General features: G+C 35.4%; 4 protein-coding genes across 6 annotated transcripts; 1 reads left to right on the top strand and 3 right to left on the bottom strand.

Moving 5' to 3' along the window:
• The first annotated feature begins 2,071 nt into the window (after positions 1-2,071).
• Positions 2,072-3,044, top strand: LOC125875633 (uncharacterized). The gene has a single exon (XM_049556630.1). The coding sequence runs from the start codon at positions 2,238-2,240 to the stop codon at positions 2,859-2,861; it is 624 nt and encodes a 207-aa protein (XP_049412587.1). The 5' UTR covers positions 2,072-2,237; the 3' UTR covers positions 2,862-3,044.
• Positions 3,045-3,716: 672 nt separating this feature from the next.
• Positions 3,717-7,772, bottom strand: LOC125875614 (G-type lectin S-receptor-like serine/threonine-protein kinase SD2-5). Of its 2 annotated transcripts, none has more exons than XM_049556604.1 (2): positions 5,246-7,772; positions 3,717-3,826 (listed from the first exon to the last, which is right to left on the bottom strand). In XM_049556604.1, exons 1-2 carry the CDS (start codon positions 7,633-7,635, stop codon positions 3,823-3,825), a joined length of 2,394 nt encoding a protein of 797 aa, XP_049412561.1. In that variant the 5' UTR covers positions 7,636-7,772; the 3' UTR covers positions 3,717-3,822. The 2 variants fall into 2 exon arrangements, with proteins under 2 accessions (XP_049412561.1, XP_049412562.1); XM_049556605.1 differs by lacking the exon at positions 3,717-3,826 and adding an exon at positions 4,849-4,933 and having other exon boundaries at positions 5,208-7,772.
• Positions 7,773-10,079: 2,307 nt separating this feature from the next.
• Positions 10,080-11,793, bottom strand: LOC125875621 (EP1-like glycoprotein 2). Its single transcript, XM_049556616.1, has one exon. The coding sequence runs from the start codon at positions 11,719-11,721 to the stop codon at positions 10,375-10,377; it is 1,347 nt and encodes a 448-aa protein (XP_049412573.1). The 5' UTR covers positions 11,722-11,793; the 3' UTR covers positions 10,080-10,374.
• Positions 11,794-12,978: 1,185 nt separating this feature from the next.
• On the bottom strand, positions 12,979-25,606 carry LOC125875620 (probable sugar phosphate/phosphate translocator At1g06470). 2 transcript variants are annotated; one of them, XM_049556614.1, is made up of 13 exons: positions 25,434-25,606; positions 23,828-24,546; positions 23,549-23,718; positions 20,312-20,397; positions 19,944-19,993; positions 19,187-19,254; positions 17,769-17,869; positions 17,617-17,629; positions 15,972-16,156; positions 15,681-15,767; positions 15,128-15,222; positions 14,586-14,742; positions 12,979-13,396 (listed from the first exon to the last, which is right to left on the bottom strand). In XM_049556614.1, the coding sequence occupies exons 2-12, from the start codon at positions 24,310-24,312 to the stop codon at positions 14,622-14,624; spliced, it is 1,461 nt and encodes a 486-aa protein (XP_049412571.1). In that variant the 5' UTR covers positions 24,313-24,546; positions 25,434-25,606; the 3' UTR covers positions 12,979-13,396; positions 14,586-14,621. The 2 variants fall into 2 exon arrangements, with proteins under 2 accessions (XP_049412571.1, XP_049412572.1); XM_049556615.1 differs by having other exon boundaries at positions 12,979-13,435.
• Between the last annotated feature and the right edge of the window lie 709 nt (positions 25,607-26,315).

Here is a 26,315-nt window from a genome sequence, read left to right on the forward strand (position 1 = left end):
AAGCTTTTAAATTTGATTGAACCAATTCAATGTTGGTGAGATAATTGAAAATTTTCCAATTCTAGCACAACTTTTTATGATGTATGAGATTACATATAAATTATACAAAAGTAATGTTCAGTAACTTCTACATTTGATGTTTAAGCTTCGTGTTACTTATACAAATTGATATCATGACCACCATTGACTGTAAACTAGATTCTTTTCAACATCCAAAACACTCTCCGTAGCCTTGACCACCATTGACATTGATGGCTTCTTCGTGTAGTCACCGTGTAAACACAAAGAACCATAACTTAAAAGGACGAAAACTGTTGAGTGCATACTTAAGGGACTATCTTGAACCTACCAGCCTCAAACATTAACGATCATCTTTTGTAATCTTATCTATTTTTAAACATCAAAAGAATTTGTTCTTGGCATAAAAGGAGGTTTAGCTTTTACAGATATAAATCCTGTTTAACTTAACATGGACAATAAATTAAAATTTGGGATGAAACAATTGTGTGGACACAACAATGTAAGTTTTTGGCTCAAATGATGAAGTTAATATGCATTACTGCCGTTGACATGAAACCTTTCCCCTTTTCGGCCTTCAAAGTTTTCATTTGAATATTTGTTACTACTACCAAGATCTACACCGATGGCCATTCCGCCCAGGCTCACACCCAAGGTTTTGCAGCTCTCACGGTGCGCGCCCTCCTACTCATTGGGTACTGGCACTTGCCTTGACGGCCGGATGTAGGTCGTGCATTTAAGTGTCATCCATTTTGGGGCTATTTTATTCGGCAGATGATTTGTTACACATTGCTTAGAGGATTTCAACTTTTGTGACCACTGTCCTGCTGTCTTAATCGATAAGCACCCTTTATGGGATCTAGGTTAGCGCACAAATTGACACTACTGTAATTTAATACAAAGTATATTCATCTACTAAATGCAAATCACATCTAACTACTATAAAATGCCTAACAAATAGAACATTGGTGGCTAGTTGCTACTACAATGATATAATATAACAATACAAGAGTAAGAATCCTAGATTATTTAGGATATGGTATTTAGTGTAATTACATCCAATGACCATTTGGTCAATTTGATTAACAAGAAAATAGTCAATCTCTTCTCCACCTTCGTTTTCATTGTAGTCTTCATTTTCGCCAGTTTCTTCTTCGTCTTCGATGTACCATGAACATTGAATTGTTTTTAGTGAATTATATATCAAAAGACTTGAAACGATGTATCATGAACATGAATTGTTTTGAGCAAATTATATATCAAAAGAGTTGAAATATTGAGAGGGTTTCATATCTAAATTTTAGGACTGTTAAGAGGTGATTTGGAGTTGATCAAGATTGAATAGACAGTGTATACTTCATGTATACTCAATGTATACTTCATGAATACTCAGTGTATATTTCATGTATACTTAATCTATATTGAGCTTTTTGAGTGTATCATAATGTATAATCGGTGTATAGCTCATATATAAGCAAGCTATATTCAGTTTTTCAAGTTAATCATAGCATATAGTTAGTGTATAGCTCATGTATAAATTAATTATATTGAATAGTACTCGGTATACTCTTTCTATGACTTTTGACAAGCTATAATGTATATTTAGTATATTTCCTCTGATTTTGGCAATTTTTTTTTATGTAAATAAATCATGGCTATATTTTCATAAATTAATTATTCTATTGTATATATTTGAAACTCAATCTTTATTTAATTCATGTCTAGTTAGAATTTGTTTGTCCTAACTCAAAATAAATTTTGTAGTCCTAATCTAATTTGATATCTTAATATTATAAATAAAGGTTCTCTCATACATTCTTGTCTTGAATTTCAAGAGCTTCTCCTCTTTAATTTTATTTAAGTGCATATATTAATCTTTTTGATACTTTTATTTTCTTTCAAATAATCTTAATATTATATTTTAAAATCATATTATTCTTTGGATACTTTTATTTCCTTCGTTGACCAAATAATCTTAATATTATATTTTAAAATCATATACTTATATATTATCCAAAAATAAAAGGGAAGAAAAAGAAAAAAAGAACTTTTAAATTTGCAAGAATAAGCATTGCAGAGAATCACACGTTTCTCTCTTCTACCGCCTGAAAATTCCAAAGCAGCAGCATATAAATTGTCTTCTTCCGAAAATATCTAACTTCCCATTCTAAAAATTGATTGATTTTTTTTCGAAATTCGCCTTCTTAGATCGATCATCAATGGAAGTTTCTATGATCTCCGATACGCTAACGACGGTGGTGACCACTCAAGGCTTAGGTGTTTCAAAGTTTCTGCTGAATCGCAATCTCAATTTCTCATCAAACAACGTTTTCTCACTCTCCGATTCCTCATCGGAGCAGCAATCACCGTCCACAGCCGGAGTTCGTCAAATCTCCGCCGTGATTTGTCCGATGGATGCCTTAGCGCCGCCGCCTGTGAAGTACAATAAGGTCAAAGCCGCACCTCGAAGACTGGCTCGTAAGACTAGGCGGATTATACGGAAGTCGTTGATCGGTGGAGCTGATGAAGGTGATGAAAACGGATTTTTATTTGACGGAGGTAATTACGACGGGCCGTTTGGTGGTGGTAGTAGCTGGGGCGGTGGTGGTGGTGGTGGTAGGGGATGGAATTTTGATGGATTTGGAGGGGCAAATTGGGAAGAATCTTCGTCGAACCCGTTTTCGGATCCGGCTTTTGATTTTGTCTATGAGTTGATGTGTTGGGCTGCGTTGTCGAATTGCTTGCATTTTGCGTTCAAGAAAGTGGTGAGAATTGTGGCTGGTGGATTCAGTGATACAGCTAGAGAGAAGGTTGTTCCAGTGAGACTTACATCTGTCTACTGAATCAGTAAGCTCAATTTACTGAGTAAATTCTGTTGGAGTTGCAATGTCATTCCACAATTCATATGTAAATAGTAGTGTATATATTTATCAACTCTGATTATGATAGCTTGTTATACATAAAGCAATATGTGACTATTCATAGTTGTTTATATGGAATTAAAACATCGTCCTCCTTCAACTTTAGTTTACTTGTACATGATGTTCTTTCGTTTCCTTTACTTTGTATAGCCATGGCTGAAAGCTTCATGTAGTTAGACATGATTTTCTCTACTTTAAGAATCTTAGATACTCTTTTGCTTATTGATGATCTATAAATCTAGTATGGAGGTACATATTACTACCCTTCCATATTCGGAAACTGTTTTGAGCGAGTTTTTATCAGAAACAGTCTCTCTACCTTCTCAAGGCAAGGGTAAGGTCTGCGTACCTCCCTTAGACCTCACTTGTGGGAATACATTGGGCTTGTTGTTGTTGTTTTTAGCTTATATCTATCAAGAGGGACAAAAGAGGATGCTTTTAGCTTTCTCTGGTCATGTGCATGATCAGTGATTTGTGTTTCCCTAGATGTCCATGAGCTGGTGTTTACGCACATTTATCACTTAACTGTGACTTATAATATGTATTCTCACTTTAAATTGTAACTGAATTTCTTGGTTTGGAGTAAACACCGGGTGTGCATGTAAGTATTACCGTAGACAACATGCAATTTCAAAAATGTTGTTTTTAATCCCTTTGAAGTATTAGGTTTGGAATGTTCTGTACGGTATAAATTAAACCGTCCTTGTTCATCAAATCCACATTTTGATTAGTTGATTAGTTCTCAAAGGACAAACTTTGCATGAATAAATTGAAAAAAACAATCATAACTTTGTGAACATTGGAAAAGAAATTTACACAGCAGCGAGCAAGCTGCAATAGCATAAACACAAGAAATTAACAAAAATTCCAAGGAACTTCCTCCTCACCTTGGGCCTGATAGNTTCTCACTTTAAATTTTAACTGCTACGGTTGAATTTCTTGTTTTTGGAGTAAACACCGGGTGTGCATGTAAGTATTTACCGTAGACAACATGCAATTTCAAAAAATTTGCTTTTAATCCCTCTGAAGTATTAGGTTTGGAATGTTCTGTACGGTATAAATTAAACCGTCCTTGTTCATGCGCTGCCAGATAATTACTCTTCAAATGACAGACTGAGAGCCCGTTTGGATTGATTTAAAAAAAGTAACTTTTTAAAGTGGAAACTTATTTTTAAAATAAATAGTTATGTGTTTGGATAAAAGTGTTGCAGTTGAAAAAAAAGTTGTTGATGTGTTTGGCAAATAAGTGCTGGTAAACACTTTTTTTATCAAAATGTCTGAAATATCCTTAAAGCTGTTAACATAATAAAAAGTTGACTAATTTAAGGTTTTTATACTTAAAAAAAATTAAAACAAAATTATTATTAATAATAATAATAATAATAATAAATAATAATAATAAAAATAATAATAATAATAAAAATAAAAATAAAAATAATTAAAAAATAATAATAATAAGAAGTCATTTTTTAAGGGCAAAAAGGTAATATACTTGGTTAACATAAAATGACTTTTAAGTTAAAAAAAAAAAGAAGCACCCCTCACCTAGCTTTTAGCTTTTGACTTAAAATAAGTCACTTTGATAATTGACAAACACTCTAATAAGTCAAAAACTGACTTTTAAGTCAGTTTGACCAACTTAAAATCTCATCCAAACAGGCTCTGAATACCAAGCTTAACAATGTTTTTGCTGTTGTAATACATAAGCTGATGAGGTTTATATTAAAAAGAGCTTTATAGGCACTTTTGTGCTAACAAGCGTATCAAATCCACATTTTGATTAGTTGATTAGTTATCAAAGGACAAACTTTGCATGAATAAATTGAATCTCTTATGTGGTTTGCGAGTTATTGCATAGGAGCAGAGATTTTACTCTGTCCGCTCCCAAAGGGTGGAGGCTGTGGATTTTCCTTGTCATGAAAAAACAAAAAATTGAAGAAAACAATCATAACTTCATGAACATTGGAGAAGAAATTTACACAGCAGCGAGCAAGCTGCAATAACACAAAAACAAGAAATTAACAAAAATCCCAAGGCACTTCCTCCTCACCTTGGGCCTGATAGGACCGAAGGCAGTAAAGGAGTTGAATCTGCAAAAATGATATTTGGTATTGCTGAAACGGTTTGTGGCCTAAAGCTGTAGTCTAGATCCTTGTCAACATCTATAACACCCTCCATTGTCAAAAAATTGAAGAAAACAATCAAAACTTCATGAACATTGGAGAAGAAATTTACACAGCAGCGAGCAAGCTGCAATAACACAAAAACAAGAAATTAACAAAAATCCCAAGGCACTTCCTCCTCACCTTGGGCCTGATAGGACCGAAGGCAGTAAAGGAGTTGAATCTGCAAAAATGATATTTGGTATTGCTGAAATGGTTTGTGGCCTAAAGCTGTAGTCTAGATCCTTGTCAACATCTATAACACCCTCCATGGCCTTGACCACCATCGACATTGATGGCCTCTTCATGTAATCACTTTGTAAACACCAGGCAGCAATCTGCATCGCCTTTACTACTTCTTCTTTGTAAAACTGCATATCTTCACTGTGCTTATCAATAAGATCCACTAACTGCCCTTCCTCTGCCTTTCTCCTGAATAAGTTCACCATTACCTGTTGGTCTTCACACTCCGATGCTTCAAAATGTCTTCTTCCACTCAAAATTTCCAAGAGCACAATGCCAAAGCTGTAGACATCTACCTTCTCTGTTATAACTCCACTAAGCCATTCAGGAGCCAAATAACCAGGAGTGCCTCTCATCTGAGTCATAACTTGGCTCTGATTCCGATCAATTAGCTTTGAAAGCCCAAAGTCAGCGAGTTTAGCATTGTACTTCTCATCCAGGAGTATGTTTGGGGGCTTAATATCCAAATGCAGAATCTTTTGCCTGCATTCTTCGTGAAGGTAGGCTAATCCTTTGGCTATGTCTTGAATAATCTTCCTCCTGCAGTTCCAATCTAGAGTTTGCTCCTGTTTCCCATGGTAGATCCATTTTTCTAGTGATCCGTTGCTCATGCATTCGTATACTAAAAGCCTATGAGATTTCTCAGCGCAGAAGCCAATCAATTGCACCAAGTTTACATGATGTATGCTGCCAATAGTTTCAACCTCAGCTAAGAATGACGTTTTGACTTGTCCTATTCCATCAAGGCATTTCACTGCAATTTTTGTGCCATCTGCTAAGCACCCTTCAAAAACTGACCCAAATCCTCCTTGACCAAGCTTCTTGGTGAAGTTCTCCGTTGCAACCTTTAGATCATCGTAAGAAAATCTAGTCGGCATTCCTGGTACGTGATCTAGATAATCCTCCTCGTCTTCATTGGCCTTTCTCTTCTTCTTCCAGAATATGAAAACTGCAATTCCAATTATGATCCCTAAGATGGAAACTCCTATGACAGACCCCAGTATAGCACCATTAACGCGCTTTTTCTCTTCAGCAGCAGCTACTTCAGGTTCAACCTGTACTTTTATAAATGCATGGGAATCATACCTTGTCTTGTCCTTCTCATTATTCGCTAGTGAAAAGATCTCGGATGGTAGGTAGCAGTCTCCCGTGGATGAGTTTAAACCACTGCGAAACAAAGCAGCTTTACAGGAACAGTTCCTCAAACATGCATCTTTACAGGTATTCATATCAGTGTTTCTAATATCTTCCGTAAATGTGAAGTAGTCCAAATCTTGAAGATCCAAAAATCTGTGGTTGTTTAAAGCATTACATGTGAGCCTTGTGACCTCAGAGCAACCCAGATTACCTTGCCTGTCATCTATCTGTCTGAAATAGGTCGTTGAATTAGAACTCGATTTGGGACAACTACACTGCCCCCTTGAGCAAATGCCATATCTTCCACAGGCCATGGGGTAATAACACTCGCCCTTATAACCTGTCAGGAGATCACCCACCTCAGTCCACCTACTTTGCCACTCATACACTTTCAAGTGTCCATCGGACTCCAATCTCATATATTGAGCTGAGGTTGCATTCAATCCAGCAATAGCCCCTAAAAAGTATGTTTGGGGAGGATTTGACTCTACAAAAGCAACAAAACCGTCATCGGTAGCAGAGAGAGAAAACAAACCTCTCTCAGTCCAATTTGTTGTTGAAACACTTGCTGTTAGCTTCATCCCTGGTACTAACCTCTGCCCTGGAACCAAAGCATCAGTTGGGTGACCAAACGATTGCCAAACAGTTGCATTCTTCGAATCAAACAGAACAAGATTCCCCTCATCGGTCAAGTTTAAGCCAGCAATAGACTTCCCAGTAGTGTTAGTTGACCAAGCTAAAGTACCATCAGCATCTCTAAGCACCAAATCTCCTTCTGCTGTAAGTTCCAAAGTAGAATTGATCCTAACAGGTTTATTCCTGTTAGCAGACCAAACAACTTGTGGGAACCCAATCGCGGGAGAAGTAATTCGGGAAGCACTGTTGGTTTGCACAATGAATATGGCAAAGAGGTAAGTATCACAATTTCCATTACAGTAGAAACCACAAGCATATTTTGGACCAAAAGTTCCTCTGAGTAGTATGGCTCTTATTGTTGAGCCATCAGTGAAATTCACTGAATGGTCTGCAGAAATGCTGTTGATCCAAGTTGTAGAAAGATTTGCAGATGGATAATCATAAGGTTGGCTAGTTATCAAATGAAAAGAACAAGAAAGAATGAAGAAGAAGAAAGGTAAAAACTGGCTTAAAGCCATAAAGACCAATTTTTTTTGGTTTTCCAAAAAAGGCAAAGGGCCTTTAGTTCATCATTGAGATGAAAAATGATTGAACTTAAATTTAAGATGTTGGGTTGTTTGAAAGAGTCTAATTAAGAGCTCTGCAATAAGCTGTTATTTGCTTATTATTGACCCATTAATGCATCTTTTTTTATCCTTAATGCAAAATATAATTATGGTCAAGAAAGCATCAAGTAGCTACTTCTTACAACTTGGAGAAATGGTGGACTAAATGAACGCGTTGACCTTACCAAGTCGTCCACCCACTAGAACTTCTTCCACTAAAATATTATACGATAGAAATATGGTAAAATAATTAGCTTTTGCATATACATAAAATTTAAATACTGAATCGCTTTGGCATAATATATACTCTCTCCATTTCAAAAAAGAATAATCTGCTTTCTTTTTTTCTAGGTTGTTTTCAAAAGAATGACTCATTTCCTTATTTAACAACACATTAATTTAAGTTATTCATGTAATATGTTTAAAGCCACAAAATTAAAAGATATTTTGATACTTTTGACATTACTTTAATTTAGGACCACAAGATTGAATTTTTTAATTTTTTTTTATAAATTATATGTCAAATTAAATTAGGTCTTTTTTTAAAAACATAGAGAGTATATTTTGAATCCTTTTGTTTGGATTCTTAGTATGTTCATGTTTGACTTGACATGCTCTTCAAGAATATATATTTATTCTAATCTAGCGGTTGGAAAATGAATGAAAATAGTACTACTCCTTAATAATAAGGATTAAAAAAGTATAAAATGATAAATTATTCCTTGATTTTTGAAATTGATCAATTAGAAATGAACAAAATGAGTAGGTAAAGTTCCTTTTTCATTCCCTACTTTTTGACCCGACAGAGGTTTATTGGATAAAATTATAGAATGTGAAACCAATTTTGAAGTGTGAGAGGAAATGTATTAATCTTTGAAGAAATATTTCAATTTTCCAAATAGTCAACATTTCGACTTATAATTTTCAAAAGAAGTCTTTACTTTTTTATTATTTTTGTTTTTGTTCTTTTTTTACCCGTTTATAGCTAGGAGTTTCTTTTTACTTTTTTGATAATTCAAAGTCACAGTCTTAAAGTTGGAGTTTGTGGGGGAAATATTTACCATTGAAGTAACTCTTATCGTCCGTAATAAGTTTAGTTCATCTTAGGTGTAATCTAATGAAATAACCACCTTAATGTATTACCAAAGAGAAAATACATTAAAAAAAAAAAAACTTAAACTTAAAGTTCCTGCATATTAACCATGAAAGGGAATACACAAAGTAGTTTCTTTTTAATTTATTTTACTTTCACATATATTAATTAATAGTTAAACGTGTGAAAGTGATATATGTACAAATGACAGGTTAAAAGAGTACAATAACACATTTGACCAAATTATTTACATAACAATATTAATTTGTGATAATACATAAAATCCTTCCTAAATTTGGATAGATTTATAACTTGAACATCTATAATCTAATTTATGTTGTGTTTGTAATACCCTTCCAACTTTCCTTTTCTGTATCTGTCACTATCCCATCGAAGGCCCCGGCCCTCGGTACGCTAGACTAGACTGTCAATGTATATAGTAGATGATGTCGAACTAACCGAAGTAGATGATGTCGAACCCCTTCGGTTAGTTCGTTTGTTTACTTCTTCAGATTTTGAACCCCTTGTTAAAAATCCTAGCTCCGCCACTAACGACGATTATAAGAAAGTCAACATGATGTCAAGAGGAGGAGACACCAATACAGAGAACTGTTTGCTTGGTGGAAACTTCAACTACTATATCCCCACTATATATATACATTATAAAGAAAAAAAACCCAAGCTACAGAACATGACCCGTGGCGGAGCTAGATAGGGCCCAGGGGGTTCATCCTTCATATTTTAAACTCTTATAATGCAAAATCTGGCTCCTCCACTCAACATGACATAAATAAGCTAGAAATGCAACTTATGAGTTTTCTTGATTTTGCATCTTAGTTTCATTTTCTTTGAACTTATGAGTTACTACCATAGCCAGCTTCACTGGATCTTAGCTAAAGACAAGGTATGAACTATGACAATGCAACAACCATTTGAGGCATAATGCATACGCACATAAACTTGACCTCGGCTGATAAATAAATACTTCAACCTTGAGTATGCACATCTAGACATGACCCTAACTCGTCTCCATTGTGTCAATTGAACGCTCCAATGTACAAAATGAGATCATCTAGACACCTCCAAAATCTATGTGACATGTCAGTATTAGGTATCCACGAGACATAGTGGGAACAAATTGGAGTATTTGGTTGCCAGTTGAGACCAAGTTAGGGTATCTAGATGTGCACTTGTTTACTTGTCAGTTGAGGTCATGTTTGAGTGTCTGTTTATATATTATACCAACACTTAACTCACCAAACGATTGAAAAAATAGATTGTCTTTATTATAGTCTATTGAATTGAAATTACAGATAACAAACAGAAATGAAAGTGTAATACAGAGAAGAAGAGAAATGAAGGAATACAGAGAACTCTTAACACTAATTTGGCTTATCAAACCATTTATTTATGTAATAATACCTTCATATAGTTCATGTCTAGCATGAACTTATTCAAGATCCCGCGCATAATTTGCTAAGTTTCCATCCATGTCCTCCCATAGATTCATTTTTGTACATAAAACGCGATTTTTTCCCTTTAGCAGCAGCTGGTTTAGCTTAAACCTGTACTTTTATAAACGCGACAGAGTCATACCTTGTCTTGTCCTTCTCATTATTCATTAGTGAAAAGATCTCAGTTGGTAAGTAGCACTCCCCTATGGCCCTGGAAGAATTTAAACCACTACGAAAGAACGCAGCTTTACAGGAACATTTATTCAAGCATGCGCGTTTACAAGTATTCACATCTGTGTTACTAATATCTGCAGTAAACGTGAAATAGTCCACATCTTCAACTTCCAAAAGTCTGTGTTTCTTTAAGTTGTTACAAGTTAGCTTTTTAGCCTCAGAGCAACCAAGATTAGGCAGCCTAACGTTTATCGGTCTGAAATAGGTGGTTGAATTAGAGCTTATGGGACAACTACATTGCCCCATTGTGCAAATGCCATATCTTCCACAGACTGTGGGGTAATTGCACACGCCACGAAAGCCTGTCAAGAGATCATCCACCTCTCCCCATCGATTTTTCCACTCGTACACTTTCAAGTGTCCATTGGACTCGAGTTTCATATACTGAGCAGAGGATGCTGGAGTAATAGAAACCAGAACCAACTCGGTTGTACCACTGGAATTTGTGAAGAAAGTTAAGCTTCCATCCAAATACTTAACATAATTGGATCCTCCACTAGGATCCAATCCACCAATAGTCGCGTCAAAGTATGTTTGGGGAGGATTTGATTCTATGAAAGCAACCAAACCATTATCGATAGCAGAGAGGGAAAACAAGCCTCCTTCAGTCCAATTCGTTGTTGAAACACTTGCTGTTAGTTTCATCCCGGATACTAACTTCTGCCCTGGAACTAAAGCATCTGTCGGGTGATCAAACGATTGCCAAACAGTTGCATTCTTCGAATCAAACAGAACAAGATTCCCTTCATCGGTCAAGCTTAAACCAGCAACAGATTTGCCAGCAGTGTTAGTTGACCAAGCCAAAGTACCATCAGCATTTCTGAGCACCAAGTCTCCTTGTGCTGTAAGCTGCAAAGTTGAATTGATCTTAACCGGATTGTTCCGGTTAGCAGACCAAACAACTTGTGGGAATCCAATCGCGGGAGAAGTAATTTGGGACGCGCTATTAGTTTGCACAATGAAAATGGCAAAGAGGTAAGTATCACAATTGCCATTACAGTAGAAACCACAAGCATATTTTGGACCAAAAGTTCCTCTGAGTAGTATAGCCCTTACTCTTGAGCCATCAGTGAAATCCACTGAATGGGGTGCAGAAACACTGTTGATCCAAGTTGTAGAAAGATTTGCAGTGGGGTAATCGAAACGTTGGCCCGATATCAGATAACAAGAACAACAAAGGAGGATGAAGGCAAAAGGAAAAATCTTGCCTAAAGCCATTAAGAACACTGAATGAAGATGATTTAAAGTTTAACACAAGGCAAAGTGCCTTTGATGAATTGCACTTTCTAGTGCAAAATGCAGAATCTATATATAGTATGATCAAGACAGCAGCAAGCACCTAGTTTTCACAAATTAGATAACATTGAAATTGACTAGTAAAACTCAAGCCAGCTGGTAGTTTGTTGTATAGAATTCAAGTTGTATTTGTCAATGCTATAAATGGCATGCAAAAAAGAATATATTGCTACATGATGATCTTTGACTATTATTTTAAAAAGGGAAAAAGTTCAAATATGTCATTGAACTTTGAGAAAAGGCTTATTTATGTCATCCGTTGAAAGTTTGGCTCATTTATGTCATTTCCATTTGAGAAAAGGCTCATCCATGCCAGTATTTGTTTTCAGTTAACAAACAATGGCTAACGGTGAGCCTTTTCTGCACAAATGAGCAGAACTTTTAACGGATAGCATAGATAACTCTTTTCTCAAAGTTCGATAGCACATTTGAACCTTCTCTTTTAAAAATGAGCCTAGTTGAAATTTTGCTTTTGGTATATTAAAATATTCACCGTTTACTTGTCCTACTATACAACATTCTGTAACTTGGACAAGCAATTAACAAGTCAAAGAATCCTACAATAAAAATGGTATATGACCGATTTATTCGCTCAAACCATTGACCATGAATTCTATGTTCTACTTAGTCTCTCTTCTATTGTATTTTCATAGTAGATCGTTCGATCTGATTTTACTTATGAGAGTAGCATAAGTCCTACAAAACGTGTTTAAAGTCTCTCTTCTATTGTATTTTCGAGTAGCACAAGTCCTACAAAACGTGTTTAAAGTCTCTCTTCTATTGTATTTTCATAGTAGATCGTTCGATCTGATTTTACTTATGAGAGTAGCATAAGTTCTACAAAACGTGTATTTTAAACATGACGATTAGTTCCTTGCTTCAAACGCAAGTAGATTGAACATGTTATGTCAATAATGTTTGAATCATTGGTGTCATTGACTGTGCTAACTCCAAATGAAAATGAGCAACTCCAACCAGCTTTCTAAATGTATCTGTGATGTATGTTACATAATAATATATGTTTTACGATTGAGAGTAGAGAGCTTCATCAAGTCAATATCAATAGAAAGATGTGTCGTGTCCTTAAATGAACGATGTTTTCTTCAATATCTCATAATATTATTTATTTCATGATAAAGAAACATTGACAGGATACAAGAGATCAGTTGACAAACTTACTTGAATCAAAGCAAAAACTCATCTAAAATACAATGGCAAACCTGTTTTACAAGTAAACTAAAGATCTATAATCGACTCGTACTAAGATCATATTACAACGAGGAGGAGATAGACCTCGAAAAACACTTGAATAAATGTGGATGAAAATTTCATATAGAAATACAAGAACAATGTCGAAAATTTGTCCAACAAAAATAGGCCCCTTGGGGTTTATGTATGGAAACTGATCAATCTTTTTTACCAACAATAATGATGAATGAAAAGCTTTTTCTTTCACCAGCAAAGTGATCAAAGGCAGTCCAGTGCAGGGTCAAGCCGAAAACCAATCAATCGATGCTGCCTCTTTCGTTCTATTTGGTATTAATTCAAATATGGCAACTCATCCTCTCTTGAAAACATCAGCATTGCCAGCAATCATCTAGCAATCATATCACAATCAAACAGCTGTCGGTCAAATCTACACATAATGCAGACTACAAGTTATCTTAGATCGACTCATAAGCATCTATCCATAGTTTATCCATATAACAAGCATTGAAGAAAGTTGAGTAAGTAAATAAAAAGAAACAAAGCAATTAGGATTTGTATCCAATTTTCTCCACCAGCTATTGTGGTACGTCATGTGAGACAAGCAAAGATAGATATAATTCAGGGAAAATAAAAAATGTTCACTAACTACATCACACATATACTTCAATGAAAAATTACGTAAATATTAGCAATCAGTCTGATCAAAACGGAGGCCTCATTTGTTTTTATTAAGAATTAGATGTCTCAATCTAAATATTAAGATCTGGATACCAAATAATTAAGACTATTTGTTTTCGCAACATCTGAATGTATAGAACTTGTATTTATTCAAAAATTAGTAGATACAGAAATAAAAATAAAAATACCAATTAATCTAATTACTATATCAACAAAATATTTTTAAAAATTATGTGACGGTTTTGTGGTGGTGGTGGTGATAGCCAACAGTGGTGGTGGTTATGGGTGCTGATGGGAGATGATGTTAGTTGATGGTGTTACTTGTGGGTAGTAGCTAAAGGTGATGGTGGTCGGTAGTAATGGACTAATGGTTAACATTGGGGTATTGGTGGCCGGTAGTAATGGACTAATGGTTAACATTGGGTTATTGGTGGCTGATAGTGATAGTTAATTGTAGGGGTGAATAATAAACAAAAAAAAAAAAGGGAAAATGCATAAGTACCCCCAGCCTATGCCCAAAATCCCTGAGACACACCTAACCTTTACTGAGGTTCTATTACCCCCGAACTTATTTTATATATATTTTTCTACCCCTTTTCGGCCTACGTGGCACTTTCTTGTGGGCCCAGCGCGTGTTGACAATTTTTTCAAGAATAGTGCCACGTAGGCTGAAAAGGGGTAGAAAATTAATTAAAAAATAAGTTCGGGGATAATAGGACCTTAGTAAAGGTTAGGTGTGTCTCAGGGATTTTGGGCATAGGCTGGGGGTACTTATGCATTTTCCCAAAAAAAGAATAATATTATATTGAAGTTCATAATAAGCTATGACAATGAAAAGCAATTCCTCCGTCGTATGCAACATACAGAATGCATCAGAGCCTTGTAATTAAGAAGCTTACTAGGTTCGCAAATGCAGATAAAGTGATATTAGAACTTCAAGGACCATCATCTTGATCTTCCAATTCTTCAAGAATAACATACTTTGCAGTTGCATTTTGCGTTGAGGATCGTGAAATTTCATCTTCACTTGGATTACCTTTCTGTAATTTGTCATACCTGAGAAGAAGCGGAAAACAATTTTAATACCTAGAAAAAACCATCTAACACTTCAAATCTTTTTATAATTTTCATGACAACCCTATACTATTAGCGATTTGCAAGACCAGTTATTAACAAGTACAGTTTGACTAGATGCTGTCGCTCAAGTGAAATACATCACCGACATGTTTCCTGTAAGACCCTGGCCATGCTATGAAAGAAATATTGAAGAGCTTGTACAAATACTAGATAAGTTGAAAGTAAATGCAAAGCGGCGTCCGAAAATTAAGGATGACATCAACAGTAGGTTGTTAAAGAGAATATTTATCTAATCTCAACAGCAGTTGGGAGACAATAATCACAAGATAACTTCCTGCAAAAATATGAGAGCTCAAATACTTACTTGTACCAATTAAACAAACTCACACCAAGCATTATTGTCATGAGACCGACCCCTTTCATCCAGGTAAACTTATCATGGAAGTAAAACACAGCAACCTGAAAATGCCACCGACATAATTGCCAATTAGTTTCAGAAACTGAAGCAACAACAGATTCCAAAAACCAGAGAAACTTTTCAACTAGTGAAAACTGAATATATATCAGTCTAATTCGATTGAAGATACACAGTGGCTAGAAGTGAAGATATCTAGGAAAATGAAGTCTCTGAGCAATAAAAGCATTTGTAGCAGAAAAATTGCAGTTACATCCGACATAATCACTCACGGGGACATGGGGAAGAAATTTCCAGGCTTTTTAATTAACAATCTTAATGTTCATTAAGAAGAAGCAACTAACAAATTCCATAGAGTAAACTGCTATCAGAGAACTGATGAAATTTGAATAACTAAACCAGTTATTCAGCTACATTACTTGTATGCTCTTTTTCTTTGATCAGTCAGTTACATTACTTTACTTAAGAAAGAGATATAGATAACTTGGTTTTTAGCTTATACCACGATAGTGACAGCCTCCTTTACAACTCCCGCTATTGTCACTGTTACTGCACTGGTAACAGAGACAAGAATATATTCCGTCAACACCTGGAAAAAAAAGCAGAGAAAGAAAATTATTTGTACTACGTGCATGGAAGGTTTATCTAATTTGTTTACTGCCTTTAGATATTATAGTATTTAGTAGACAACCACTTTCTGCAGACGAAAAAGAGCCAGCAAAGAAATCTGCCACTAGAATGTTGGATAATCAACAATTTGGACTTATTGACGTTGAGTTAGATACATGCATACCATAAAGAAAGCCAAGGTTCCACCAAAAAGCATCAGCAAACAACTTCTAGTTATGTGCCATGAGCTATCGAAGTAACTGCTGCTTCCAAACTCTTGCCATGGATCAAATATAAGAGACAGCATAGCAGTTGAAAGAGCCATTACTGGAGTAACGTAGCTCATTAGTGTGAGTGGATTTTTTAAACCTGAAAAAACCGAAGCAAGTGCTGTCATATACAACGTATGTACAAGCTACATGGTTAATATTTCAAAGGACATGTTTCACTATATTAAATTCCAACTAGCTACTTTACTTAAAAGTAAACATGACTTTGTCAGAAAGAAACACACAGGATATACTCCCTCTGTTAAGAATGAAAAAAGTATTTTTGAAATTTGTCTAAAACAAGCCATAGATATTTGTGTGGCTATAAATTACCTTATCAAGGATCAAAATGAGAAGTTTAAAGTTAAATTGATACTAATTATTGAAAAGAGCCATTTTTGGGGGGATTGACTAAAAAGCAGAAAGGGTCACATAAATTAAAACAGGAGTGTTCGGGAATCGTGCAACTCAAAGAATGCCTTATAGATTTGATGAGTAGAAAAATGCTCTTTGTACTCAGAGAGAATACTCATTTTTATCTGGCTTAACATTTTAATAACCCCAATGTACTACTTATTTTTGTTTACAGTTCCCATAAGTGCCGAGAAAAAGACTAAGCACTTCGTGCATTTCTTGGAAAGGTGTGTGGATGGGGCATCAATAGACCACTACATTAGTTTGAACTTTCTCACAAGCTTATGAAATGCTCTTATGGGATTGGCCAAACTGCAGATCAAAACATTTTTTCTGACAGGAAATTTGTTGCTTTCCTCCAAGAATTAAGGCCTTGTACATAAGGTTGTAAAAGTCAGAGGAACCTTTAACGAAGTAGTATGGACGCAAGTCTTGGAACCGAAACAACTTGTCTAACTCCTGCGGCAACACGAGACAACCACTTTGTTATCGCATAAGACACCGGATGTGAGCCTCAATTTCATCCAGTATGTACCAATATGATATCTAACATCATCATTAATCTCCCATTTCCTTGGATTATTGACTCAAGATACTTGAAACTTTCTCTCTTGGTTATGACTTGTGTATCAATCCTCACTTCCACATCTGACACGTGTCTCATGTCACTGAACTTGCTCTCCAAGTACTGTGTCAAATTTTAAGGAGCTTCATGCGCTCAAATTCGACTGAAAGTAATGTGTTTTGCCATGTCATCTTGAGGGGTCATGAGAAAGTTCTGCCAAAAAGAGGTGTCTAACTGATCACTGAATAGTTAAGGTGTATACTTAGGTGTACACTTGGCAGTTGGTGGCAAGTTTAAGAGGCTATCCATGAATTCCACCTGCAATAAATGTCGCCTACCAGACTATCCAAACAAAAAATTGATTAACTATCAAATTTGGCCAGACTAGGGTTAAAAAAAATGTGACAAAACAAAAATAATAAATAAAATACTTTTTAGGGGAATCCAAAACTAGGTAAAATGAAGAACTGAGTCACCAACATTCAATCATCCACCAACAGTATTAATTAACAGAAATACTCTATGAATAAATTCATTTTCAGAGCTTTGAAAGTTTGCTATAATTTGCTGAAAGTTCTTACCGTAGATTTCTTTCTTTATGACAGTTTTTTGTCAGCGCACACCCGTTGGATGGGGTACAGGAGAATGAACACAAAATAGACGAAGTGAGCACAAGTATGATGATGAAAATACTTAAAAACAAATTCACTTTTAACAATTTCTGTAATCCTACCTGCAGAAGTATCTGAGTCATAGTCCAGCGGAACCCAGACATAACAGCAGCTAGCATAACAAAGATAAACCCCCAAAACTCAAACTCCGTTTCCTTTGCAACTGTATTGTCAATCAATAAAGGTCAGATGTGCTTATTGAACATATACCCGTCTACAGACAACAGAATTAGTCACTACATATTAAAGTTAGCTAGGCACTCAAAAAACTGAAAACAACAAGGTTAAGAAAATGGACAGAGATAGTTTTGAAGAGCACCACAAACTACTTCGGCATTTTCTAATACATTCATCTATGCTACGTGAGTTCCGTTTTTCTCGGTTTTCTTTTATCTACATTCAATGTCTATACTATTGATTAATAAGTCATGGCATTTATCTAAAATTACTCTTTTCATCTCCCTTTTTTTTAATAACTATGGTGTCCAGATTAGTTGGCACGCATCTCGGATATTCCACCTACTACCTCTCACCAACACAACTACCAAGTAACTCAACTCTCTAAGGGGAAAATACAAAGAAATCACCAAGTATTTTTGCTTCTACTGCAATTTAAACCTGGGTCTCCAAGGTTTGCACCCACTTTATTGACCACTAAGCCACACCCTTAGGTGCAATTACTCTTTTCATCTCATTTGTTACGATTTTTTCTACTCTTTGCATTAGTGGTTCTAGAAGTGCTCCTTCCAATTGATTTCACCCTTGCAGAATTATAAGAAAAACTGTGAAATGCGAATGGTTTAAAACTATTTCTTCACACTACCTTGTGGAGCCACTGCCCTATCACTATCCTCAACATTTTTAATACTTGTGTTATTGTACCTTTCCTTTCTTGTTCAATATAGTATCCATCTCAACTTTCTCATTCCAGCGAGTATTTGTATAAATGTATATTTTCAGCCACCTTATAGTTGAAAAGAGGATGTGTCATGACAAAAAAGAAAAGTAAAGAGGATAGAAAATCACATTATTAGGTATGAAATAGCAATTCTAGAAACTCGAGCCCCAAAATATTCCTTTCTTAATTTTAAGAAAGTAAAAACTTACTTATAAAAAGTATGATTTTTAAAGGCACAACCGAGACAATGGAGAAATGTAATTGAAACAAATGGAATTCATATCAAGTCCAGCACATTTCGGTCCCATGACCCCATCCTTGTTATATTTAAACATAAAACGATAGTCATGTATAGATCATGATGGTTAAAACAGGATAGGAAACAACAAGTCTGAAAGACATGTAGACTCAAAGCACTACTTTTACCAGAGTACGAAATGAGAATTATTAATGTCCTTTAAGTCGGATTACCTACGCAAGGATAAGCTACCTAGCATGTGCATAACTGATATTACCCAAAAATAAATTAAAAAATACAAGAAACAACAACAAAAGCGATATGCTAATAAGTGTATAGGATACCTGTTAATAATACCCCAATAGAAATAATCAACATGATCCCTAGCAGCTTCAAACTCGGAGACTCCAACCTTTCAAAAAAAAATCAGAGGTTAAAAACAAGGCAGTAGACCAAATATATTCAAATAAGAACTCATTTCTAAGAGACAGCAAGTGAAATCATCCATGAGAGATGGATGATAAATTTAATCCTTGAAGGGTCAAGTATGCAATGGACAGGAAAAAAGCTTCCTTTCCCCAGTATGTGTACCACTAAAGAGGGACTAATTGAAAATCAAAAGTGATGGTTGTTTCCTGCTTCCTTTAATGTCATGGAGACTGAGCTTTAAAGATGGACTACATAGATTTTTTCTACCTGGACAAGAAAAGGTCCGTCAAAAGATTGAAGAGTCCTTATATGCCAAAATGGCTACTCCTCCATTACATATATGGCAGAGTTTTTGTTAGGCAGAGTTTAAGAGAGAAAGACAGACTTTTGGCACATACCAAAATTACCCTTAGAAATTATTGTCTTATACAAGTCATAACATTTCTATGGCTATAACAGCATAATTGCAGGTAAAATGAAAAATTTACAGCTAAAAAGCGCTTTGAAATAGAGAAATGTGGCATTCTTTTAAAGCAGACTAAAAAAAAGGGAGTGTCAATTAAGACAGATCGAGTAGTTACTATGCACATTGACAAATAATTCAACAGGACATGCATCTACTACATATAGTAAAGACTCAATGAGAAATAGAGCAATGATTAAAAGAAGTACCTGAAAGCAAAAGCGAAGAGTAGGAGAAAGATCGGTGCTGCAGATTTGCACTGCAATGATAAACTTGTGTTTAGGAGTCAAGAATTTATGGAGGTAAATGAAGGAAACTAGAGGATTATTCTTTTTTACGAGTAATAGTTGAAGATCGTTTCACTCACTCTCCCTTCAAGTCTTTGAAAATTATTGTTATTGGGTTGCAATCTCACAAATTGTTGTTAAAATTTCAGAAGTAAGTGCTTCTACAGACCTAAAGGAATGCTGGGTTGTGAGAATCCTTTTTGAGTTTGCCCAGTGACTTAATTTTCTTAATAAATCTGTTGACCATATTGATTGGTATATTAAAATTTACAGGGAGAACGAATACAAACCATAGTAGCAAATGTCACTGATATGAAAACAAGGGATGCATTGCTGAGGTTGACATCCATTGCCGTACTGAGTGCTGTGGGAACAACTGTGAAAGGCAAAGGCCATCTGTAGCATTAGTTGTCAGAAAAGTTAATAAAAATTGGCAGGAAACTATTGGAGGCCAATATCTATAAATTCTCTAGACTTCACAAAACAGGTGCAAAAAGGGCATAAGATTAAATGTCTCCAATAAGCGAAGAACAAGTAGTGAAACTTTAAGTAGATGAGACAAATAGAACAATCATTGAAGTTCAGTTGATACAATAATTACCAATATCTCACGATTGCAACACAAACAGCTGAATGAAATATCTGTTGTTTTGACCAAAAAGTTACGAAAAAGCAGAAAGATTTTGTTCCTATCAGCTTATACATAAAATTATAAGCGAAGGTGTTGAATGGAAATTGAAAAGATTTCATCAGGGAACTAGTCTGAGTTGCCAAAATGCCTTTGCACAGGGAACGAAATCATAGATGACTCATTAATTGCAAATGAGTACTTGAGACAGAATCAGAAATGAGCAGAATAGTGTGCAAGTTAGACTCAGAGAAAGCATACAGCCACGAAATTTGGTCTTTCCTCTGAATATAATGAAGGATATGGGTTTTGACAATTGATGAATTGAGTGGCTAAACTTCTGAAATTCTTCAGCCAGATAGCTATTATAATCAATGATCGCACAGAAGGTTCAATTGAGCTGGAGTGACCCCCGTCATCTTTTTTTATAGTTGAAGTTTGTGATCATCCCATCTAAAAGATTAAGTTGTTTGAGAGAATACAATTTAAATTACTTAAGTATATCTTCAACACTCCCCCTCACGTGTTAATCGGACCAAGCACATGAAATTTTATTAATAATGGTGGCAGTGAGATTACACTGGTGTTTTTTTAGTTTTTTGATCTTTGATTTCGGCTATCACTGGTGCTTTCTTTGTGCTCCGATTATTGCATTATTTTGTTCTCGTTACTGTTCTTTCTCTTGTTTGTTGTGTATTACTCTCTATTTCACATTATTTTGTTGTTGTTACTTCCATATCTGTAGCTCTTTTTCAAATGCTTGGCAGGCTTTATTTAAGCTAAGGGTCTATCGGAAACAGTTTCTCTATCTCTACAAAGTAGAGGTAAGGTCTTCATACACTCTATCCTCCCAGAGCCCACCTGTGGGATGACACTAGGTATGTTGTTGTTGTTGCAAAGGTGGTGGTGAGACTCGAACCAAGGACTTCTAGATGCTCTGTCCACGCTCCAGTTGGCAGGCTTGGGTAAGCCTCACCTCATGCGTTAGCTTTTGAGGTCGAATTAAGTCCAAGTCATTTGCTTATCATGGCATCAAAGCTAGACCATCTCAATTATTGGTTTACCCTATGACCTATGTTATACCCCCCCATGTTATATTGTCCACGATCCAGATGTTTGGTAAGGAGCATTGAAAGTCCCACATCGGCTATGGATGGGGTACTTGAACTCTTTTTATATGGCAGTCCGCAGCAATCCTGACTTCATGATCTAGCTTTTGGGATTGAATTAGGTCAAGTTCCATTTTCTTATCACTTATCTATACTAGTAATAGTAATGAAAAGATAAGTCAGATACCAAAGGTATCAACAGATAAAGATGGATTTCTAGATTTAAAGTAGGACTGATGCTGAAAATGTAGTAATAGTGTCTCATGTTCTATTTATTGATGAGATGTTGATCTTCTAATGGGGACAAAAGGAGCAATTGTGATTTTAGGAGTTGTATTAGTTATCACAGATATGGCTAAGGCTTCCTGATCTTCGGGAATAAAGTGAGGAACATTCAACCTGTTGAAATTGTTTGACCATTTCATTTAAAACTTGTCAGAGAGAGCAAATATGTTTCAACGCACAAAAGCAGCTTTGGGTGCCGTTAATTCATGTAGGCCGCAAAAATTCTTTATTTGTTTATGTGTCCGAGTTCGATTCCCATTGCAGGCATTTTAATAATCGTTTTTCTTATTAAAAATATATGTTTTCAACAAATCTTCTCACGTGGGGGTCGTGGAAACTCTTTTTGATAATTGATGGTGGTGAAACCCGAATCCAGGACCTCGGCTGCTTTAATACCATGTTGAAGTGTGCAATAATCTTATCTAAAAGCTTAAATTGTTAGATAGAATACACGTTTATGCATTTTATTATATATTCAACATGCCCCCTTACTTGAGGCTTGATTCTTTTTTATGAATCAAGCACATGGAAATACTTTTTGATAAAGGATAGCAGTAAGACTCGAACCCAAGACATGTTTTTTCTATAATATCATGCTGAAGAATGTAACCATTTCATCTAAATGCTTATAATTAGTGTCATTATATGGTCTTGGACAATCCCCACATTATGAGCTAACTTTTTCTAGGCACCAAGGTCATTTCTTATCATCCGTATCAAAGTCAGACTCGTCTAAAGGAGGTCATCAGCAAGAGAGGCCTGAAAAAACCAAAGCAGCCTAAAGTCCTATGGAATGTTATAATTGTGCATTGTATGGATAGGGTGGAAGGAGAGGAACTCTAGGTTCATTCTATAAAGCATAGGTGTTAACCATCTTTATCTTTTTGAGGTGCATGATAGATGTAAGTTAGTCTGACACTTTGTTGGACTTTATTGACTCCTTAGATCATAGATAGGCGCTACTAGTCATTCAACATTGTACGAATCTCAGCACTCATTTCCTGTTGTTTTTACAACTAAAATTTAAAAAGAAAATGTGGGGTTTTGCTAAGTGGCTTGCTAGTTGAGCCATAAGTGAAAAAGGTGTACTAACTGGGAACATAGAACTATGCAAGGATCATTTTTTTGAGAAAGGTAACAGAACTATGCAAGGATCAGGCAGTTTGTCTTCCCAATAATGAACCTTACAGGCAAACTTTACAAGAAAAGAAGTGTGCCTAATAAAGTACCCTTGGGTTACAATCTCCAGCTTAAAAATTGTCATACAACTCTCAAATAGTTCAATATTTCTACCTAACCTACTCTGGTCTCAGTTTCTCTTCTGATTTCTTTCCAAAGGAACTGAAGGTCAGAACAGTTCCTTGCATCTAGAGCTATTTATAATCATACAGTAGAAGACAATGAACAGTCTGTTGAAAACCCATAATAACGCATGAAACAAATATAACCTGTATCTCAGTATAGCTTGAAGAAAAAGGATATGACAAATTGACAATCATAGTTACCTCTCAAAAAATAATCTCTCCAAGTCATCTTTACAGTGGGTTGAAATTTTCGGGACCAGAACCAAGTAATGCCTTTGGACAAAATGGCTTGCATTGCAAAGTGGAATGTATTCATCAGTAAAGGAGCAGGGAATCTCCCTAGATGATCCCCTAGAAGAGTTTTATTATACCTAGACCAGATGAATGCATGATAAGAACCAACATGTCCAAAGCTTCAATACGGATGAGAGAAAACAAATCACTTGGTAAAATCATAAGCTCATGACGAAGTAGACTTACAATGTCAAGAATGTACTGAATATGTACCATACAAGGACTAAGAACAGTGTCTTCAGCACATCAGCTACGGAAACAACATTCTTAAACTTCGTTTGTGATGCATCGTGGTGGTCCAGATGAGTAGATCCTTCCCCGTGCACATTTGAATATGTTTGATTACTTCTAGGACCATTCTCCACATCAAACGGAACATATCTATCTTTTCCATTTGCAGTAGATGCAACAGCCAAATCACCACCACCCTGCATCCTCGGCTTAAAGTTGTAATTTTGTGTATCTACGTCTACAGATCCATTTCCTATACCGATTTGATTCACCAGAGCCAGTTCAAAGTCAAAGTCGTCAGTGAGTGTACCAGCATTCCCTAGTTCAGCTGAATGGATGGTGTCATTATCATCACACCAGCCCGAGAAAGAAGGCACCCTACGAAAGTTGTCACTTGCACTCTGTTCAACCTTCTCTATAGTCAATTCACTCTCTAACATCTCCTTTTTCCTCCACAATCAAAACCATCTTCCTCCCATTGACAACCAAGCTTATCCGCCAAGTCGTCTATATAGGCTTTATATTTCCAATTATCTTGACCAGCCTAATTGTAGTGAACCCTTTAGAACTTCAAATTGACACTATTATTTCTGATAAACACGCCTAATAAGCAATTGAAACCAGCACTGAGCTCACGAATCCAATTAACTAGTGACCAAAATAAGTTCAACAATCTGCATCAAAGCAACTTAAAATTTCACTCAAATCTCACAAAATCTCACAAAAAGAAACAGTAAAAATCACAACTTAGAATCCAATCGAATCAAATTTTCAAGAAAAGGGGGAAAAACAAAAGAACCCCATTTCTATAGCAGGTTGAAAAAACCCCAAAAGAAGGTTGAATCAATCAAAAAGAGTAAATGCTATTGAAGAATCAAGAAAGCATCTACTAAAAGCATTGAGAAAAGATAAACCAAAACTGAGATGAGCTTCACTGGTGGGCAAAATAAGTTCAACAATCTGCATTAGAGCAACTTGAAATTTAACTGAAATCCCAAAACAACAAATAAGGAAATCTCCCAAAATCAAACCCCAAAAAAACAATAAAAATCACAACTTTGAATCCTATGAAATCAAATTTTTAACAAAAGATGGAAAACAAAAGAACCCCATTTCTATTACAGGTCTATAGATTCGAAAAAACCCCAAAAGAAGGTTGAATCAATCAATAAGAGTAAATGCATTCAAAGAATCAAGAAAGCAACTACTAAAAGCATTGAGAAAAGATAGACTAAAACTGAGCTGAGCTTCACTGGTGGCCAAAACAAGTTCAACAATCAGCATTATAGCAACTTGATATTCAACTCAAATCCCAAAACAACAAATAAGGAAATCTCCCAAAATCAAACCCCAAAAAAACAATAAAAATCACAACTTTGAATCCTATGAAATCAAATTTTCAACAAAAGATGGAAAACAAAATAACCCCATTTCTACTACATGTTTATAGATTCGAAAAAACCCCAAAAGAAGGTTGAATCAATCAATAAGAGTAAATGCAATTGAACAATCAAGAAAGCAACAACTAAAAGCATTGATAAAAGATAAAATTAAAACTGACCTGAGCTTGTTTGAGTTAATAGATTCAAATGGTGTAGAAGAGAACAAAGCATAGAAGATCTGATCTACGAATTCCTTTGAGTTTAAAGAAAGAAAAAAAAAGTGTTTGGTTTAAGGGGTTATTCTTGTCGCCTGTCACGGTAAGGTAAAATGGAAGGAAAATCAACTAATGCCGACAGTTTACAATTGGTTGAATTTTTTTATACTTTAATAAGCTGAAAAATGTTTTTAAAAACTCTCTTTATATCAATTTATTTATTTTAGACTTGTCGTGGAATTTAAAAAATAAGTATTTTTATTGAGAAGGTGCGAGAGATTGGATATAATAGTTACACAGAGAGGTAGAGACTGATCGAAAAAGCACTGAAAAGAGATTATTAGACAGAATACAACGCAGCTTCAAATTATCGAGGAGATGATCTTAGATAGGAGGGTGTAGGATAGGTTTAGTTGTATTTTTGTAGTGTTTTTTTTGCTTTTGATTTCATCATCACTTAGCTTATTGTTGATTGTGTTTAGGTTAGTGCATCATTTTATAGCTATTATTATTTCTTTATGAGTTGTTTTGTTTTTTCACCGTCGTTAAAATTTCACAAATGGGATCTGCCTTTTTACATATCTATTTTGATATGTTGTACTCGAGTAGAGGATTCTTCGAACATAGCTTCTTCACCTTCACGAGGTAAGGGTATAATTGGTATACACTATACATTTTACAAACCTCATTTACAAAATTTCATTGAAATCATTATTAACATTGTTGTTTGATCAGACAACGTTTTAGATAAAGAAAAATGACGTTAAATGATATCCAATAAATGTAAAGTGGGGATGATACCCTTAACTAGTCGTCAAATAAGGAAATTTGACATTTTTTTGAGAT

The sequence above is a fragment of the Solanum stenotomum genome, chromosome 9 (assembly GCF_019186545.1).
Source record: "Solanum stenotomum isolate F172 chromosome 9, ASM1918654v1, whole genome shotgun sequence".
NCBI lineage: Eukaryota > Viridiplantae > Streptophyta > Magnoliopsida > Solanales > Solanaceae > Solanum > Solanum stenotomum.